Genomic DNA, 21,587 nt, shown 5'->3' on the forward strand with positions numbered 1-21,587 from the left:
ATTCAATGGTTTTCTAAAAATGTTTACTCCTACGGCATATCTTCACCCAAGCCCTGTTTTACGGCGCACAAGCGTCCTTACACAGCATTCAAACATACCTGGTTTTTGTAAAGCATCATCCACAGAGGCACATGAAATACACATCTTGGAGAAATATGAAAAGCAAGCTCATCAAAGCAGGCTGTGATATGATTTAAACAACACACCAACAACCACTTTGATGACCAGCACTTTCAAGTTTTATTCATAAATTATTTTTAATATTTTTTATTAAATATGGAGTCCATTTTCTACAGATCAATAATTAACGTTGTGAAATCAAGGAATACATCAACAGACTGAGTGAAATTCCAATAATTTATGCACAATAGACAACAAAACATTACATGTTACTCTGAATTGTTCATGATTGGCAAAACATCATATTTACACAGAATGTCGCATGCCAATAATTGCAAGTGAACAATCTGATTTGTTAATAGCACTTGTAAGACATTTCATCAAAAGTATCGATTAGTCCCTTATTGGATCAAGTTCAAACTTAAATAATGAAGTCAACTGAAACAGTTGTGTTCATCCATGGCCGACAGGTGCTCAGTCGTCTGCATCCTCCATCTTGGGGGCCAGGTAGAAGCGGAGGTAGCCCATATCTGCAACCTTGTACTCCACAACTGAAATACAAAAGTGCCTTACTGGGTGAAAACGAGGCTTGATGCATTTGCGTTAAGTGTCGTTCCAGATTAGCTCCAGCAGTCTGCACTGGCCTATCAAGGACAATGTTTCTCCACTAAAATAAATTTTCATCATGTAGGGCTACATCCTCTCAAACAATTCCTTCAACATAATGTTTGTTAACCCCCCCCCCATAAAACTTATTCCTCAGAGTTCATTTCTTTAACATTTTATGTGGCATGAAAACGATCCCTCAGTCCAGTTTCATTTGCTCTTCTCACTATATTCAAGTACAAGGAACCATTTACCTAAACTTTAGCAAAACAACATGTAAACATAGCACCCACCATTGTCTGTGGGAACCTATGCCCACAAATCATCATTCAAGAGGGGCATCAGGGTGGACGGAAAAGGAGAAAGGAGCTGGAGGGCCCTGCTATATCATGCAAGATATTTCCCTACTTGGTAAAACAAAGTAGCAGCTTATATAAATTGTTGAATTCCAAATACAAGTTCTGGATGCTGTAGGTACAGAGATTTATATTTGTGCTACAAATCTTTATACCAGTGAGTTTTTAGAGTAAGTCCTTTAAAATTGCACATACACAACTTTTAATCACAATTCTAGCAAATTTGATTTGAGTTTAAGAGTACAAGTGTAGGCTCATCTACAGACAGAATGATGCACATCCATGGTGATCAGATATCCGTTCTTTACTTTTGACGGGGGTTATAGTAACTAATATTGTGACTGAAACAAGCAGTAAGTAAATGCAACCCCTTGTCCACTTACCTAAAGGTACATCAGCAGACATGGATAGTGTCACTTGTCCAGATATGGGAGTAGCCTTGGTGAAGAAATTCAGATAGCGCAAGGCAAAGGTAAGTGTTACAGCCTGGTTCATCTCGATTATGACTGCTTCTTCTTCCTTGTCAGCACTGGAGTTTTGTGCAAGTTTGATATTTCCTGCAAATAAAACAATATATTATAAATATAAGAATCCCATGTTATTTCCATGTTTGCACCAAATGCAAAAGTTGCAGCCAGTTCTTTTCAAAATTGAACTCCTTAGAGTTTACTAATACAAAAAAAAAAAAAAGTGCGATCCTTGAACCCGATTAATTTGGGTAAAATAACACCGAAGATTTAAATCATAGGGCTGTTTCCAGTTCCAGTTATTTTTGTTTGTACTGACACTAGTCATAAACGTTAATACTATGCGAAACAAGAGATTATTGTGTTTCTCAGAAACACAATGCTCCCTACTGCGCCGCTTTGAAGCCATATATGGCCTATTACAGTGTTTGTTTTTGAAGACAAAATAACAAATAAAAACATGTTTTTTTTGTAAAACCACTTATTTAAGCATGATAAAATTCCCAAATTGACCGTTTCATTGACTCGAAAATTCCCAAAATGGACAATTTTGTTGATAAAAATTCCCAATTTGGTCAGACTCCTTTTCCCAAAATAGGCAGAAAATTCCCTGTTGAAGGATGACCTTGACCTTTCACCACTCAAAATGTGCAGCTCCATGAGATACACGTGCATGCCAAATATCAAGTTGCTATCTTCAATATTGCAAAAGTACTCATAAAATGAGCGATTTTGTCCACATAATTTTGGCCTGACCTTGAGGATGACCTTGACCTTTCACCACTCAAAATGTGCAGCTCCATGAGATACACATGCATGCCAAACATCAAGTTGCTATCTTGAATATTGAAATACTGCAAAAGTGTACATTAAATGAGCGATTTTGACCCATGTATTTGACCTTGACGGATGACCTTGACCTTTCACCACTCAAAATGTGCAGCTCCATGAGATACATATGCATGCCAAATATCAAGTTGCCATCTTCAATATTGCAAATGTTAAAGTTGGCGCAAACCAACCAACAGACAGGGCAAAAACAATATGTCCCCCACTACTATAGTGGGGGGCATAAAAATCCCCCAAAAAGGGAAACGCCGCGAAAATTCCCCCTCCTAAAGACTGCAGACCCCTTCCCCCAAAGTAGTGAGGGCCCTGCCAACCCTGGGGCGCCCCTGGTTCAAACATGCGGCGTGGGGATACGCGTCGGCCTCTGCCCCGCCATTTCTAGTTAAATGTTATTTTACATTAACTTCTTTATTTCTACACAGATTAACTTCAAATTCATACTGAACCTCTCTTATGACAATACGGTCAATCTCAACTATGCATGCCCCAATACCAACCCTGGGGCGCCCCACCCACACAAAATTGCTTTTTACTGTAATTTCTTCATTTTTACACAGATTCACTTCACATTGATACTGAACCTCTCTTATGACAATACGGTCAATCTCAACTTTGCATGGCCCCATTACCAACCCTGGGGCGCCCCGCCCACATAGGCCACACCCACCCAAAATTGCCTTCTACTACAACTTATCCATTTCTACACCGATTCACTTCCTATCAATACTGAACTTCTCTAATGACAATACGGTCAATCTAAACTATGCAAGGCCTCATTAGCAACCCTTGGGTGCCCAAGTCAAACATGTGGCGTAGGGATACGCATCGACCTCTGCCGCGCCATTTCTAGTTCACATTATTGTAATTTAAAGCATCCCACCACAGCAAGATGTTTAACTTAAACCAGAGCACCGTATAGCGGCAGCCAATGCTCGGCTGTGCGTGCAGTTTTGAATAAATGAAAGTCTGTCAGAACTTATTAGAGGTCACAGTGACCTTTGACAGTGACCCGAAAATGGGTGTGGCATGTAAAACTCGTCCCGGTGCATCTGCATATGAAGTTTCAAAGTTGTAGGTGGAAGCACTTTGATTTTAGAGCAAATGTCAAGGTTTTAGCACGATACAGACGGCGGTTGCCGAACAACGAGCTGGCTATACAATACCTCGGGTTTTCTCCAAAAACAGTTGAGCTAAAAAGAAAATTCATCAAGCGAAAATAAAACAAACCTGTTCCAAGATCACCAGTTGCAGAAAATTTGACACCCTCCTTGGTACAGCATATTACAACCGATTCTCCAATCTGACTCAGGTCTCTACATATGCGTTGAAATTCAGCCGAGGGCATCTTCACAACACAGCTGTACTCAGTTTCCTAAATGGAACATTTATAATGCAGATTTACAAGAATTTCATGCAATTTTTATGTTTAAAACAATAGATCTTTACATATATAGTTAAATGCATGATTTGTAAAGAGGTCATGTTCAAACCATAATCAACACAAAATGACCAACGCAGATCAGAGCCTCTACACTACTGAACCATCGTTATTTACCATGCAAAACATGAAAACTCACTGGAATACCAAGATGTTCGGTGTCCAGATCTAGTAGCCTGATCTCGTAATCAGACACTTTTTCATTATCTGAAAGGAACAGAAATAGAATTGTCATTTTATTGTTGCCAGCTAGAAAAACAAGAAACCGTCGGAGAGTGGTGAAGCTCCCCAAAGTTGTTTTTTGTCACAATATTGCACTATATATTTAGATAAAAGGAAACGTCTTGTGGGGCATAACTTGACAAAATAAAATGATTGATGGTTGAGCAACTTAAAAATTTCAAAGGGCCATAACTCTCTAAATAAATCATCTTACCAGAACCCACAAATAACATGTGCATCTCCTCAAGGTAGTTAAGCTTCCCATGCACATTGATAACATTATAAGGAAAATCATTTGATAAAATTGAAAGCATCTGCCGCGGCTTATGTATTGATGGAAGCTAGTCAAAACTATATTGATGACCGAGACTTATTTGTATCTGTTTAAATAACGATTGTGAATCTTGGTTAAAGTGATATTGTGGTCCCTTTATATATATTTTTTTTTAATTTAAATGCATATTCATTACGCATATTCATGATTCAAACTTTGTATGTAGTCTTATAATTTATGCTTTGTGAAAAAATGTGAAAAAATAAAATAGCCTGTTTACATTTCTTACAAAAGAACTGTTGTTCAATGTATACCTAATGTTTCAGATCAAATGACAACCTCCCAGGGAGATCATCATGCACTGGCGATGGTCAGGCTCACAAAACATGAAAATTATCATGAAGAAGGAATTTTCCTCTTCAGATATTGAGAGAATTATTGACATTTTCAAGAGTAAAATGAGTTCTAAAGCTGTCAAGTCCAGAACATGTCTGAGTTATGAGCCCTTGAAATGTTCTATGTTTATAAATGTTATTCCTGTGGTAAAGAAGTGTTGGGACAAGGTATTTTAGTTGCATTTGGTACAAGAATGTTTTGCAAATCAGATATATCAGTGCTTTCCACAGGATTTTTGTCAGGCGCTCCGGGGCTGCTAGGGGTGGTTCGGAAGGGGTGTCCCCTCCCGACGTTGATTTTTTTTATTTATTTAACGTGTCAATTCACGTTCTGTGGTGCATTACAGCTTCAAAAGACGTCATTTCTAGGTTGGCACTAAGGAAAAAAATTAGTAGCCAAATTTCAGCACTACGATGACGACCCACATTACAACCTTTTTTGCTCAATGAACGACATTATCATTATCATGCATCTATAGGTATCAATAACGATTGTATTAAATTATCAATGAAGTCGCATTTAAATAAATTATTTGTTACGTGAAATCAAATAATTTCATGTTTTTATTTTTATTTTTCATTTATATTTATTTTCATGCACTGGCATAAACGTTATACAATGTTAGAACTTTCAGATATGCACTGGTCTTTGATTGGGTGGGTCTTGCGTAACTCCTTTTCGCCCCCCCCTTCTCCCAATAATTTTTGCCGTAGTCTGGTGCTTCTTGATTCTTGCAAAATACATTTACTGCAATGTATTCTTGAATTGACATATTTTTCCATAGTTGCAATATATAATTTATTCAAACGTACCGGTAAATTTGTAAGTCTTAAATACTGCATGTACTGAGCGGCTAGACTATATTTAGTCACACATCGTCTGTTTTTAAAAATGCATGCTTTGCATGCGTAGAACTTGGCATTGCAGACGACAGCAATAATTTCTCGCTCTTTCTCGGGTTCTACATGGCATACCAGTATTAATGCATAGTGAATAGTTATTATCACGTGGCTGTAGAAAAACGGTGTATATCAGTGCTACAAATAGACATGATAAAATATACATGCACTGGATTTAATTTGTTACCGCATCAAATTATTAACGTGTTTTGTTTTTCACAACTTACTCGCCGTAAGTAAATTTACACTGCTCACCAATTGCAATTAACTTCACATAATTAATGATTGTTTACAGTACGGTAAATAGGTGTGATGATGATGCCCGAAACCGCCTTTACAGGGGTTTTTTTTAGAGAAAGGGGAAGACGCTGGACGCTGGGTGAAGGGGGAAAAAAAGAGTGCGAAAGAGACACATTAGGGGAAAAAATAAAAACTGTTCATTTCAATGTCCATAACTCATCAAAAGAGGCTTGTCTCGTCCTTTTTGTTCTTAAACACATTTAACACGTATTAAAGTCAAAGTCCTTAATTAAGTTGCAGGTGTAGATCTAATTATGGGAAATGTTTTCAACTATATTTCTGTACTGGGGCCGGGGGACGATGTCAATTTTGTGATTTCAATTTCATGATGAATGGGTTGACGATCTTGATCTGCTACAGTATTGGAAGGGAAAGGAGCAGCAGCTGCCGATTGTCTACTTTCACTTTCACAATGTTCTATGTTGATTACCTCAGAATCCTGATGGGTTATAACGGTTTTCGATGATTCTTTCTTAAAAAATGCCTTAAAAAATGCCTCGATGCGTTCAGTATCTTCCAATTCCGAATGTTTTATTTTGTTTGTGTAAAAACGCCAATTGTGAGACATTTTTTTCTGTTTTCACGTTTATATCTTGGCTTGCACATAGCCCGGATGAAAATTCGACTGCTTTCTGGTAATTTATTGACGAAACACCCTTCTTGCGCAAGACCGGTATCCAGTTAAATAGTCACATGATTATTACGATTAGTTGCCCAGTTTACATAACGTTATTTAAGAGCTATATTTAGAATAACTGGGATTCCCAGATTTTTTGTGTTCGTCTGGAGAGAGAGAGAAAGATCGTTGTACATGGTGCAAATTGGATAATTGTCGAATGCCCAAAGGAAAAATAAACATTTCTTTGAGAGAAAATATTATATTTTGGTGAAAAATGATATTTTTGGTGGGGAAATTGTATTTTGAGGGGAAAAATTCTGGTAGGGGAAGACGCCGAATATCGGCGTCACTTTCTTAGTAAAAAAAACCCCTGCTTTAATGTACTGCTTTATTTACCGGTTTTGTATCACGTGATAATGCTACAACTGTGATTCATTGTTAATAAACCTGCGATAAACGCTTACTACACGAGTAACCGACGTCAATCAAAAATAATAATCGCTATATAACTCCGCTTCCATAAACATTCTCGTAACCGATTGGACGTTAAATATCACAGTTTGGCGACTGGAAAGTTACCCGAAAATTTCCTGTGATGCATCTGTCAGCATACATGACTGTGTAGTGTGTTATGTGGCTTGAATATACGATAAGGGCATCCGGTTATCTCTTATCAGTGGACTATCTATTACCACCTGGAGCTTTTATGGCGATTACATGTGGAAATCGGTACCGAGTTCTCTTTAAAAGTATGGAATATTATATACTTATAGAGAAATATCAGGGTTTTTTGCAATCGCCATTTTCATTCACATTTTAAACTTTAATCGCCAGCTGAAAGATTCAATCGCCTTTGGCGATTTTGGCGATCGGAAACGCTAACATAGCATTTGGTGTGCTAGGACTCTTCAAAAAAAAAAACCCAGTCATTTATTTTATTTTTTATATATTTTGTTTAATTGTTTTAAAACCTTCCCGCACAGATAGTAAAATCCCGACTCGAACGATTGCCCAATACATCCGTTTCAACCCGACTATTACTGTATACTTACTACTTTTCAAGTTTCTATTTATTACCCGATAATCCCGTTTTTATCAATCACTTTCTGGTAAATATTTACGATAAAAGGTCTCAATTATTTCTTTAACACAAACCTTGCCATTTTTTAAGTGACTATTTATAGATTTGATGAAATATTGCCTCTGAATATGCGTCAATCCCCTGACCTGTTGTGTGCTTGTTAAAACGCTCAATACACGCACGCTTTTGTATGCAAATGACGCGACGTTGTACATGCTGCATAATTTTCGCGCTCTTTTTAATTGAGAAAAAGATTCGACACAAAATAAATTTGCACTGCTAATTTGAAGCAAAAATATTTAACGTTGCGGTAACATTTACATTCGGAAGTGTGTTTCGGATTAAAAACACGTTAACATCGACTTACGGGAATAGGTTTCGGATTACAAATTTAATTATTCCCATTTGAGATTTCAACAAATATTAACCGTTGCGTTATAAAGTCAACGACAATTTGTTTAAACACTTTAATACGAGTTGAATAAATGTTTTGACAGAATTATGCATGAAATTCACGTTGTCCACGAGGATCACGGCCGGTTGCCATGATCAGTCTTCTTCCTATCGATTATCGGGCTAAACATTTACAAGTGTGCGTAATTAATTCAACGAAAATTTGTTAAAGCGCATTACGTTTCGAATAAATGTCAGAAAAACGAGATGAATCAGTTCTATAAATGGACATGATGAAATATACATGTACTGGAATTAAATTGTGATCACATAATTGTAACCGGGAGTCATTTGCACAACTTACTCGCTATAATAATTAATTGTTTACCACTTGCAATTAATTTCTCGTATTAATTTTGAGTCATAGGTAACACTTGTTTACAGTAAAAAGGTGTGATGATGCCCAAAACCGTCTTTAATGTACTGTACTGTACTAATTACCGGTTTTATTTTACGTAAATGGTACAACTTCTTGCTAATCAAGCTGGGATAAACTCTTACTTCCTGCCCGACGTCAATCAAAAATAATGGTCGATAGTTAACCCCGACCTCATAAGCATTCGCTTAACTGATTGGACGATGGCTATTCTCTTATCAGTGGATTATCCATTACCCCATGTGGTGTTTATGGCGATTACTTGTGAAAGTAGGTACCGAGTGCTCTTTTAAAACGCTTACAGGGAATTTTGATACACTGATAGAGAAACCTTGATTTTTTTTTGACAATCTCCACTTTCTTTTACTGAAAAATACACTGATCGGAAAATTTCAAGCGCCCCGGGGACTCTGATTTCGAAATTCAAGCGCCCCGGCAAGGGGCGCTTAAATGGCCTGGGGAAAACCCTGATATATGTATATGTGTTGTTATTGTATCAAATACAGTATTCATAGAAGGAAAATATGCCTTTATTGCATTATTTAAGGAAATTTTGATAATATTCAAGTGTTTAACATGCTTTAATTATACTAATGTATTGAACTTTGAATTTCAAAATTTTAAGAAGTTCGCGACTCGTTTTTTTTCCACAATTTTAAGAAGTTTGCGACTCATTTTTTCACAATTTTTAAAAAGTTAGCGACTCAATTTTTCACAATTTTGACAAGTTCGCGACTCATTTTTGCACAAAGTGAGGGGCCAGGGTCGCTTCACAAAGTCAGGAAAAAAAGCCCTGTTATTGCATGTTTAAGTATGCATAAGCATAATTTGGCAATCTCAAAACACGCCATTATCCTCCCTTATTGAAGTATGTGTTATATCCATATGTTATTCATTGGTATAAAACAAAACATTATTCCATGTATTTTCAAATGCGTATAATTAAATTTGTAATCCGAAAACAATTGCCAAGTTTTATTGTTCAAGAAAGCATGCACAAATTAGACCCCATGTACAAAATCATCAACAATGACGTCATCTTATCGTAATGGAAAGCATGGGCTTTAATAGTGGTGCATTTTGACAAACTGAGGCAGCATTGCCTCTCAATTAAAAGCAAGTAGTTTACACTGTATCTAACGCGCAAAGATTGTTGAGATAGGTCAGAATTGGCTTGACATTTACAGTTAATACTTGTATACACCTTCATGTGTGCACTGGTGCGTTTCAGCAGTTCAAAGCAATTTCAAGAGAGAATGTCAACACCCCAAATGACCTGATGTTTGGCAAGTGGAGTTATTGTATATCGCAGTACACAGGTGTTACATTGATGTACAATGAATGTCGGATTAAACAGAAAATTAAAGTGGGTGACAAAAGGGTAAAATACTAGCTTGTACCCGATTTTATCTCAGCAAATTCTCAGATTAAACCATGTTATTTGGGGATTATGCTTGTCACATTTTTGGGAGCCATAACCATAGCCGATTTGTGATATATTGGACAACACAATATAACGGACAGTGATATATTAGGCCTAAATTAAAATTAAGTTTGTTTGCCCTTTACCGACCGACCCACTTTTTACCCCCCGACCCAAAAATTTTTATTGCGATTTCTGAAAACATATTTTTTTTCTCGTTTTTTCGCCAATCATAAAAGAGCCGAATGCAATATTTATTTCTGCGCATATTTATATCCCTGTCCATTCTTATCGCCCCTGACCAATCTAGGTCGCTCCGATGGTTGGAATTTCATAAACCCAGAATAGACAGTAATGCAAGCGTCTATAACCAGCATCGCGATCGGCGGTGTTCCGTGAAAATGGCCAAACGACATTATACTTAATTATTGGTTCGCGAAAGTAGTCTTATTGAATACTAACTATCGAATTTACAATGGACATCATATAATTAGTATGGATTAATGAAAAGAAAGTGTCATTCTACGATGAAGCATACGTTTTAGATACAAATAAAACTCTTTTTTTTGAAAATGTATGAACTGAATGTCACAGAACAAGTGTTTGAAAATTGAAATGCAGTCTACTCCTATAGAAAAATACATCTAACAGTTACAGGATTATTGTTCGAAAATGCAAAATAAAAGGCAAACATGATTAGATTTATATGCAAGTGGATCTGTGTTTAATCAGATTCATGTGCATATTCTGCTTTATTATGCTTGCCACTCTAAACAGTTTACTGTAATGGCATGTTAGTGAAATGTATATTTAAAGGTAAACTTATTTTATATATTAATGTCTATTAGCTAAATGCATCGACAACACTCAAGTATATATGTTTCAAGCGTTAATATATCCACAAACTGAAACTAACACGCTTAATTTATTTCCCCAAATCAAGTTTTCATGCTAATGTTAGTTGCAATAATACAACTCCCAGCTATTGACCTTCTGAGCTATACGAATGTACTCATTAAAGCTCAGAGCATTCAAGAAGAACTAATGCTTATGTTCAGTTTGCCTTTCCGTGAATTTACTTTGCCATGCCAAGACTATACACTAACCGGTCAAACACTTTAAATTGAGGCCTGTAAAAATTTCAACTGGCCTGTGAATTGTTTCTCCTGGTAGGCAAGTCTGGCCTGTTAAATGTGACGGTCTTTCGCAATGTCTGAATTTTTCCATTAAAGGCTTTGGGCTGTCTTTCTACACTCCTTCAATGCTTGTTGCATGCTAATTAAGCCCAATTGAAGGGAAAGGTTGAAGTTAAAAATAAAAGCTGTCTGGCAGTTAAATAATGACAAATGCATTTGAGTAATTAACATCATATTATAATGAACACGTATTTGATGTTATAACACACAAGCATGCATTTGATATTGATATATGCAAGAAACAGCAAACAAGATAATGTAAAGCTACATAGGGCTTCGTACACTGCAACAGTGCTTTAATAACGCTCGATTGGTCATTGTCGGCTCGGGTACTACTTACATGTACCCCGGGTACTCTTAAGTATACTTACATGTACCCCGGGTACGATAAATATACTTAATCGTACCCGGAAAATTTGACGCTAAATCGGTCGTTGTCGGCTATTTTTTTTTTAATTTTAATTATATTGACATTTCAGGTTTTTTTTCCACTTTTTGGGAAGATAGCCCATGGCTTTGGAATTGGGAATTTTATCGGCATTTTCATGAAATTGGGAAAATAAATTCATTAGCATTTTTTTCCACACGAAAAGTCCACTGATTAGGGAAACACTAAATTTGATATAACCCCGATTACAATCATTCAAATTAAAAGAACAAAATCATATAATACTTTGTTAGATGTAATTGAATTAAAATTGAGATAAAATATACATTAGACATCTTAAAAAAAAAAAAAAAAAAAAAAAAAAATTTTTTTTTTTTTTTTTTTTTTTGGTAATTGGGAATTTTTTGCCACATTTTGGGAAAAAAAGTAAACTTTTCGGGATTGGGAACATAGCCGAATTTCGGCTATAAAATCGGGCCAAAAAAAAACCTGCATTTATATCAATTTTCTGTAAAATGGCCTTCTATATTATCGAAACTCATACTCAAAAAGCATGTTGATGCAGTTTTTTTTAAAGAGAAGTTTGTTTAAGCTAATCGAAAGCGCGTTTTACAACATCGGATTTGGGGAGGAAATACTACTCGGGTACAGTCTAATATCGACTTAAATATTAAGTATATTAACCGTACCCGGGGTACATGTAAGTATACTAAAGAGTACCCGGGGTACATGTAAGTAGTACCCGAGCCGACAATGACCAATCGAGCTTTAATAACAGTGTTTTAAATATTCATAGACTATTAGTGTATTAAAAATATAATTTCTCAAATAAAATAAAATAATTTTCCTACCTACCTACCCACCTGTAAAATTTAGCGTCGGTAAAGGGAAAACCAACAATATTTTTATTGTGGCCTTAGAGTTAATTTTCAACTATAAATCAGCGATTTTTTTTCCTCATTTTCTGAGGGGTGAAAAAAAATCAGTTTTGGGGGATTTTTTTTATACTTTTCAGGTGGGGGACTGCCGTCGAAAATAGATTGAGAGCCCTGAGTGGAAACAAAGTTTTCTCTCAATAGAGATTATCTAGTTAACTTGTTTTTGACATGCATAACCAGGATCCTAACTAAAGTCTTGAAAATTTCAATACAAACATGCCAACAAAGTTTCTACAACAAATCACCTTTTAGGATGCAGTTGACCCAATCTTAACCTAGACAAAGTTTAATAAAGATTTGATGAAAAACACTGGAAGGGCACTGAACTAAAAGTTGATGACACACCAAATGAAATAGACATAGGGCAATAACAATAGCTCACTTTGAACACGCTCTTTACTAATAAAGTTTGCAAACATTTTTCTTCTGTTTAATTTTTTTAAGCAGTCATTGTTTTACATGCTCAACTGCCAACTTCTGCTTCACAAAAGGACAAATTCTCTGGTATCATTATGAAGGTCACAATCATTCTAAGCAAGTGATACATACTTGGAGATTCAAACACAAAAGTAACAGTGTCTGCATCGTCGCCAGTCTTCAATGTTATAACATCATCATTTCCAGCACACCGAATAATCTTAGCCATGCTGAAAAAAAGAAAAAGAAATCTTTTTTATATAAGAAAATATGACAGAAAAAGTACAGAGTCACTGTCTACAGGGGTGTCAATTGTCCCAAATGTGAAATTTTGGATAATTACACAGGGATTTCAATAGACGCAGAATCCTGCGTTTTGACGCGAGCAAATTAAAAATGACTCGTTTTTGACGCAACACTTTTTTCTGCCGTGCGTCATTTTGACGCATCAAAAATTTGACCCATGCATCAGTCAGTTAATATCTCGAGTTCCATGGTAATAAATCCCACTGTGCTCCTAATTGAAATTAATGTTTCAGTATTTGAAACTCTGTCTATAATTGAGGGAATACCCCGGGCGTTGTTTATCTTACCTCATCTCCTTTAATACACGTCACCTTCTAAATAGTGCGTGTGCACTAACTGGGTAATTAGCAGCAGCGATAACGTGATAATTGATTGACCATCTGATAATTTCAGGTTTTTTTTGCAGACTTGCAGACGGCACGGTTAAAATAAGTCGGCAAAAGTAATTTAAGAAAAAACAAAATTGATCAAAGGTCTATTAATTACATAGATCCACTAGTAAGTCCAGCGAGTTTTGTCAGTTTGTTAATCCAGCGATAATTACCAGTAACACCCATCTTATATAAACATGAATCACAGTTAATTTTTTATACTAACATATTTCGGACATGTGTAGTATTTGGATAAACAGTAATAGATATACTAGATGTTCCATGCCTTTTGTGTTTTGTTAGAAAAGCTATCATAGGGATGATGATAATATAATGACGATAAATATGTGATGAAAAGGTGCTACCGGTACATATCTTACAGTGATTTTTTTTGCATTTATTTGTTACAGCCTGTGCCATTTGAATTGGGAAAATTAGCGCGATAAACCGTGAAATTGGGAAAAATAGCGCGATAAACCATGAAATTGGGAAAAATTAAGTATTATAAATATTATTATAAGTAACAGAATTAATATTGTTTTTAAGTGCATATTCAGAGGGTTTTCTAGCCATTTTGGGAAAAGGAGTCTGGTCAAATAGGGATTTTTTTTTAATCAATAAAAGTGGCAAATTTGGGAATTATTTATGACAAAAAGGACTAAATTAAGGTTAAATACTTTGTAGGATGTTTAAAAAATAAAGTTGAGATCTAGAGTTAAGAAATCATAATTAAGTCATGAGACTTTAAAAAAAAAAAAAATGTTTTTTTTTTGAAAATTGGGCTTTTTTTGGGGACATTTTTGTCAGATTTTTGGGAAAAAACGTGGAATTTTGCGATTGGGAAGAAGCCGAAAATCGGTGGTAATTTTGGGCAAAAAAAATCACTGTCTTAAATTACTTAAATGCGTTAAGACTTAATTGTTTTAAAAGGAAGTAGATTTTAATGTACCTATTCATTAAAATATGTTGTGTTTTTTATCATGGTATTGTTATTTAATAAAGCAATATAACTTTTTAAGATATTATGTTACTCTTAGAGCATATTTTTATCTAAAAAAATTAATCATACAGACAAAAACACAATTGACGCGCTTCAAAATTGACCCCAGCATTTTTCAATTTGACTCCTCAAAATTTCAGTCCAGGGGTCATTGACTCCTGGTTTTTAAAATCTATTGAAATCCCTGAACATAAAATATAATATTTGGTGTATTTTCTACTTTTTCTGAGTATTTTTATTGTGCCGTTACCAAAGAACGACGTAGTTCGATGGCAAACTGAGTAAATGACAAACGTATGTGGAGTTTATAGCAAAGTTCTTGTTTAAGTGTGAACAATCGACCGAAAATCGCCTTCATTCATTACTGACAGCTGGACGTCTGCAATTACACACTTTCATTTTGGGGTGCTATTTGTGAAACTTTTGGCTGTTTTGGACATACCCGGACGATTTTCATCAAATAAAAGGTGTTTTATCATAGATGGACCCTTCCTGCTGGCAATCTCAACCACATAAGTGTGCATTGTATGATCGTTTATGCTGTTGCATTGTGTTATTCAATACACCTGTGAAATCATCGTTGGATACCTTTACTCTTATTATATATGAAAGGACCAAAAAAAATTCAAGTACCTGTGACCACATCGTTATCGACTTTTTGGCTCCAACACAACGCGGCGTACAAAATATTGGTGTAATGCGACCTGACCTATATAGAGCTGCAACGATTCACCAACAGCTCGATTCGATTCGATTTCGATTTCAGACACTCCGATACCGATTTTTTCGATTCGATTCATCTTTAAACCTAGTTTTATCATATATTCACTCTTATGCCTCAAAATTAACATTTCTGTTCAAATGTGAATTCAATAAAACACATTAAAAAGAAAAACGAATTAGGAATTTTAATATAAAAACTTCTGACTAGAAGATTGTGTTAATTACACAATAATATAAAAAATAAATAAATAATCATAAGAACGTATCTGGAATCAGTTGAATGGTAGTACTATCACATAATACTTTTACCCAAAACCGCAATAAGCATGTCTGCCATTGTGACATGACAGCATCACCTGTTACCTGTAGGACAAATCACATTCTCTGATAAACTTAACAAAATTCCAACAGAAATAGAACTACTTTTCTGGCTCGCGACTTCAGAAGTTGCACTTGTGCGACCTCTTAGTCCTGCTAAATCAACGTTATGTTTTTGTTTGACATGTTGCATTAGATTAGTGGTTAAGCCGGACTTTGCGTACGCCACATCCGTGAAGTACAGTTTACACTTTGCTTTATCAGTAGGGCTACCAAACCCAAAATATTGCCACACTTAGGCGCATCTGATAATTTCAATTTGTCGGAAACAACTTGTTCAGCCATTTTGACGCTTTTTCCGAAAGTAGACCGTAACGCGCTTATTGATTGGATGACTAAAGTAATAAGCAACCAATCGCGCAGGTCCTAATTACAGGTAAACATAAAACCTTCACCTTCCCGTATCAACAGTCAGAATACAGCGTTCTTTACGTATTTATGTATATATGTATATATTTTAAAGAATCGAATCTGGTAGGTTTGGTATCGTAATCGAATCGAAGCATTTCGAATCGATTTTCGATGAATCGGATCGAATCTTTGCAGCTCTAGACCTATATTGGGTCAATTTTCCAATATGGCTGATACAGCGTACAAAACAATACCTTAGTCAATACAAATCAATTATTTCTTGCTTCAATGGTACCATTTGGATGAGTTTGTGGTTAAGATAAGTAAACTTTAATAAGTTCTTGCAGTTTCAGTGTTCCTTAACCCTTGCATGTTTGATAACATTTTGCACCCATGGACAAGAGACAGCGCATTGTAACTCAGCCTAAGCTGAGAGTTGAATTATTGCAACTAGTCACAATACCAGACGAATTCATAAGCATTAAATTTAAATAACTATGGAAGAATAGCTTGCAAACGAAGGTTGTGCTGGCACTTTTACACACGATTAAAATTGAGGCGCGTTACGTTACTTGCAAGAGAACGTCACGAAAGGTCCAAGGAATAGTAAGACACTGAACAAATATCCGAAATATATTCGGACGTTAGTGAATGGTTGTCTCATTGACATGCTTATTCATAACTACATCAAGTATTCGAAGGCGTTGTTAGTTTACACTAACATCGGTCGTAACAAACGAATATTCTATAAATGTTAGATACATTAAACAAGTAAACAATATTAAATATGGCGGGAAAATTGCTACCTTCCTAAATTGATTCCCATGGAAAGATTTCTGTCGCAGCGGTAGGTGTCAAATCCTTCGCTCCTCAAATTCAACGACACTAAGCTTACATGAGAACTGTCCATCGCTTGCAATGTGATACCACTCGCGTTGCAATCCCATTTTGCTTCTTGAAGTAAGTCTTTGACGGCATCTATGATTTTCTTCCACAGGGAACCCTGCACTAATCTGGCTTCGAACATTTTTTATAGTTTAATAACCGTAAAAACTATCAACAAAATTGTGAAAAATTCACTTCCAAACAATAGTCCCAATAAATAGATACGTTACAAACTTTCGATGTAAAACGATGATTAAAGATTTCTTTGTCCCTATATGTTTCGGCTGACCTACGCAGAAATAATAATGACCGATTCCCGCCACCTATTTTTAGGCGCCAACAATCAATATCATTATTTGATTGGATAAAACAACAAGCACTTGTTCTCGCGATATTTGACGAGTGTACATTCGGATAATTTCGGGTTTCTACATTGTTCTTTGAAAGGTAAACATAATGAAATTAGTTGTTGCTCAATTTAGGAAGTTTCGTCAAATTTATACCAAGTTTGGTCGGCAAAGTTATTTAATAACATGTATTCATTTGATAACTGCACGTGTTCATTTAATAAACTAGCCACGGACATATATCAGAACTTATAAATTTAATAATAATTTCGGATAGTATATTTTCGGACCAGTTAATGAAGCCCTGTTTAAACGTTTAGTGTTGTATGCAGACGTGCACAACAGATTTAATTTGGAATACATATTTATAGTGCAGAATGCCACTACGTCATGAACAGTGCGATGTGTTTATTTTGCTGCTCGACTATTTTGGAATATGGAAGTTTTATAGCCCTATTCGTCTGAGTCAAGAATTTGATGCAAACGTGCACAACAGATTGAATACACACTAATATCCTACCGCAACCCAAATTCGACGACACCTAAATTCGATGATGTTCTATTTGTATTGATTAAATGGATGATCATTTCAAAGAAATACAGCCGAGTTTGAAATTATTATTTTGTACTATTAAACATTTCATTTTTTCTTTCATTATTTGCTAAATATTGCTTCATGTAACAGTTACATCGTCGAATTTGGGTCACACTGGGATACAATTGTCAATAGTGCAGATTGTGTAACTTCTATTTACATGCGTCTATAAAGTTTGTATTCCCCCGGATTGAATGATCGGGGGTATATTGTTTTTGGCTTGACTGCCTGTCATTCTTTCTGTCTGTCTGTCATTCTGTCCCAAAACTTTAACCTTGGTCATAACTTTTTCAATATTGAAGATAGCAAGCAACTTGATATTTGGCATGCATGTGTACCTCCTAGAGCTGCACATTTTGAGTGGTGAAAGGTCAAGGTCATCCTTCAAGGTCAAACGTCAAAAATATGGATTCAAAGCGGTGCAGTAGGGGGCATTGTGTTTCACAAACACAGCTCTTGTTTTATATAGCTGTTATAGCATTGGGGAACTAATGAGCATCTATAAATCTGCATCCAGATAATATTCACATCATGCTTATAAAGTTAAACACGGGTTTATAAGTTATTGGACCCTATTGATCTGTGCTCAGTTTAGTTACATTGACATGCTTTTAAACTGTCGTAATTGCATTATAGTGCTCATTGAAACCAATCAATCTGCTTCAACACATGTAGTGAGCTTCTTACCTATTTACTGCATCAAATAACTGATGGACTTTTATTTATCTGCAATATTCGCTTGTTCTTACATGGGTAGTATATCGTTGGGAACTAATAAGCCCCAATTTAATAATTATCTGTGTCCAGAAAATGTTTTTTACATCGTGCGTTATGGTAATATGGTTATATTCGGGTTAAAAAATTATATATATGGAAAAATCCCAAACATCATCAGCATTTTTCCCCCTTTGACCGCTTTGGCAGTTGGGGGATATGAGGGATGAGAATGCAGAAAGCCTACTAAAGTTAGGTCTGTTTTGTGCTGCTGAGAGAAATTCATCAATGGGAAGGGATGTCCACTCTTTTACTTTTTCCATCCAGCTTTTCTTTTTTCAGCCTTGATGTCAAACTCACTCTTGCATGTCCTGCAGAACAGTAGAAATCCTGATTTTAACCGTATAAGTGCCCTGTGAAGGCTGTCAACGCATGCAGATTAATAGAGCTTATTAGTTTTCAGTCGCATTTTAAAACCATAATTTCCCCGTTTAAATTAGAATAAACCCATTTAAGAATCTGATGAGATAAGGCATCTAGATTTATAGGGCTACATTGGTTGTTCGTCGCAATCATTTAAACCAATATAAAACCTAAGAAATGCCATGTGAAGGTTATCTCACCCATGCAGGTAGATAGGGCTTCAGTAGTTATCCGTCGCATGAAACCAATTACAGAACCTGCTAAAACTTTTTGGACGCAGATGGTTAGGCTTCACTATGTATTAATTAAATACAGATTGGATAAGCAACCTCTATGTGTCAATACAATGAAGATTGACATGAGGTACATTAATTATTTCATGCACTTGAGATCTGATAAGCACATGTTAACTGCAATTAGCTGCAAAATCAGCCTCATATAAGAACCTTCTAAGATTCATACAACGCAGATAGAAAGGGGTGCATTAGTTATAATGTAATCTCTTTCAATAATTCATTTAAAACTTGAATCTAGTAAGAAAGGTCTTTAATTAAGTTGAACTTTCTTTTTTATGGGACTACAAATGCATGAAAATAAGTATATAAGTGGTAAAGGGTTAATTTTATCGCATACATGTGTTTTCAGTTTAACCAAAATTTGAACACATATTTATTGGGAGTCTGTCCAGGAATACTATTGTCCTAACATTCCCACACGTAGTGTCAGTAGCTTGGCTAAAATGTTGACTATAGCAAATGTTTGAGTCAGCGGCAGTCCTGAGTGAGCTTAAGAAGCATATTATGAATCCCAAAGTCTTGCAGTGCAGCCAGCTCATGTTTAAATGCCCTATTACACTGAAAACAGTATGAACCCTTTACGGTAAAGGGTAAAGTTTACCACTTAAGATAGTTTTTTGCGCATTTGTCGTCCCATAGAAATTTAAATTTAATTAAAAACTTTTAATATTACTAAACTCAAGTTTTAAAGGCTTTATTTCCAACCCTTTGATACATATGTACTGATGAGCAGCAAACAGCGTAAAAACTGAACAGAATATGAGTTTTTCGCAGGCTTTTCTGGTTTTATGCTGTTTGCAAATAGCCATTTTCACTTTTCTTCTAAGTGGGAAATGGTTAGGTTTATATAGAGAATTTTAATTGTGAATTTGATTTTACAGTGAATTTAGCTTAGTTATAAAAAAGTAAAAGACAGTTTGTTTTTTATTTATTAGAAGAATGGTGAAGCCTTGCAGCTGAACTTGTAAAATGTAATAGAATGCTAATACAATTCCTCATAATGGAAGTATTTTCTAATAACCAATTCAAAAGCTTCTCTTTCATTTATATTTTCAGGTTTTAGAAAGTGATAACTGATTGAAAATAATTCAAAGTCCTACGAAAATGCTGTTTCAAAGATGTTGTCCATCACGGGCTGTTCTTTGTGGCAAACTTTGGACTGTTCCACTATTTGGAAGCCGAAATGTGTCCATCGTGTGCACATCAGTCTCTGTTAGAGATAATGTTTGGCGATTTAACTATAGAGAAGGTGGCAAGTACAGACACATTCTGCTAAGGACACCCTTTTCCGTGGATTGTTTGCAAGCGTCCCAAAGATCTGTCAGTCGTGGACATGGATATAGTAACTTTGGTCACAAGTATCGCCCACTGGACAACCAAATGAAATTTATGGTGTTTTTGATGTTCTTCTGGGTAGTGTTTTCTATAGGGTTTAGTTGGGCTTTTACGGAAGTGTAAGTTGAGCTTCACAATAATATAAGTGCTATGTAAATTATATTCCTCATATTTGGAAAAATATATATTGTATTTGTATTACAAAGCAATTAACCTTTGAATTAACATTAGTACTGAGATTCATATTTTTGTTTTACAAGTTCAGGTATTTTAAGTAAAACATTACATGTGGGATGTTCTTATTAATTTTCCTGAATTGGAAAAGAAGCATTGAGTAAAAAGTGTAGTTTATTAACAGAGCTGTAATACCACTAGTCATGTTCATCATGTACTCGGAAAAAGGCCATCAGTATCCATTAGCATCATCGGATTCTGAATTGAGCCGCTTTCTGGGGAAACCAGACTTAAAACATGTACATGTGTGTCATCCCAGATAAGCATGTGCAGTCCACACAAGCTAAATCAGGAACAACACTTTCAACTATGCGGGCTTCTTTTATGGAATTTTTCAATAAAAAAAGTATCATGTAAACAAAAATTCCAATATAGACTGAAAGTGTCATTTCAGATAAGCCTGTGCAGACTGCACAGGATAATCTGGGACAACACTAAGCTAATGCATTAGGCCCAGTTTTCCCAGAACTCTTCTCAAATTATATCACCAGTGACGCCACTTCTGAGGGAGTGGAGGCTGACAAAGAACAGTCCTCTTTGGCAAGGGTCGATGAAGAGAAGAAGGACATGGTAGCCACTGCTGATGAGGAGGAGAATAAAGAGAAAAAAAAGAAGAAACGCATCGGCTTCCATGACAAAAGAGTAGGCCGCGGCAGGCTTTAGTGTTGAATGCTCATTTTATATACAACTTGTAACTTGATGATTGAAGGCCTTTGGCAGGGCTCTCGGAAACGCTTAATCAAGCGTATTTGTACGCATAAATTTGAAAAAAGACGCCTATTTGAAACCAATTGAGAGTCCCCAGGACACA

General features: G+C 35.7%; 2 protein-coding genes across 5 annotated transcripts in view; one reads left to right on the forward strand and one right to left on the reverse strand.

Moving 5' to 3' along the window:
• Nucleotides 1–343: 343 nt before the first annotated feature.
• Nucleotides 344–17,139, reverse strand: LOC127866723 (proliferating cell nuclear antigen-like). Its single transcript, XM_052407485.1, has 6 exons — nt 16,754–17,139; nt 12,951–13,048; nt 3,976–4,043; nt 3,626–3,770; nt 1,466–1,639; nt 344–671 (listed from the first exon to the last, which is right to left on the reverse strand). The coding sequence occupies exons 1-6, from the start codon at nt 16,972–16,974 to the stop codon at nt 595–597; spliced, it is 783 nt and encodes a 260-aa protein (XP_052263445.1). The 5' UTR covers nt 16,975–17,139; the 3' UTR covers nt 344–594.
• Nucleotides 16,249–21,587, forward strand: part of LOC127866719 (calcium uptake protein 1, mitochondrial-like) — a 32,999-nt gene continuing 27,660 nt past the window's right edge. For 3 of the 4 annotated variants that reach the window (XM_052407474.1, XM_052407476.1, XM_052407477.1), the window contains exons 1-3: nt 17,172–17,279; nt 20,264–20,661; nt 21,268–21,418. In XM_052407474.1, the coding sequence (XP_052263434.1) occupies nt 20,312–20,661; nt 21,268–21,418 (501 nt within the window). In that variant the 5' untranslated portion in view covers nt 17,172–17,279; nt 20,264–20,311. Of the gene's footprint in view, nt 16,271–17,171; nt 17,280–20,263; nt 20,662–21,267; nt 21,419–21,587 lie in introns of those variants that run through there. The other variant, XM_052407475.1, reaches the window with a different exon arrangement.

This window comes from Dreissena polymorpha, chromosome 2, assembly GCF_020536995.1.
Source record: "Dreissena polymorpha isolate Duluth1 chromosome 2, UMN_Dpol_1.0, whole genome shotgun sequence".
In the NCBI taxonomy this organism is placed as follows: domain Eukaryota; kingdom Metazoa; phylum Mollusca; class Bivalvia; order Myida; family Dreissenidae; genus Dreissena; species Dreissena polymorpha.

Excerpts from the sequence above, each read along its gene's own strand:
- LOC127866723 (XM_052407485.1), bottom strand. The coding sequence starts at position 16,974 with ATGTTCGAAGCCAGATTAGTGCAGGGTTCCCTGTGGAAGAAAATCATA. Across the intron at positions 13,049-16,753 it reads ATGGGAATCAATTTAGGAAG|CATGGCTAAGATTATTCGGT; the intron begins GTAGCAATTTTC and ends TCTTTTTTTCAG. Across the intron at positions 672-1,465 it reads GTCTGCTGATGTACCTTTAG|TTGTGGAGTACAAGGTTGCA; the intron begins GTAAGTGGACAA and ends TTTGTATTTCAG.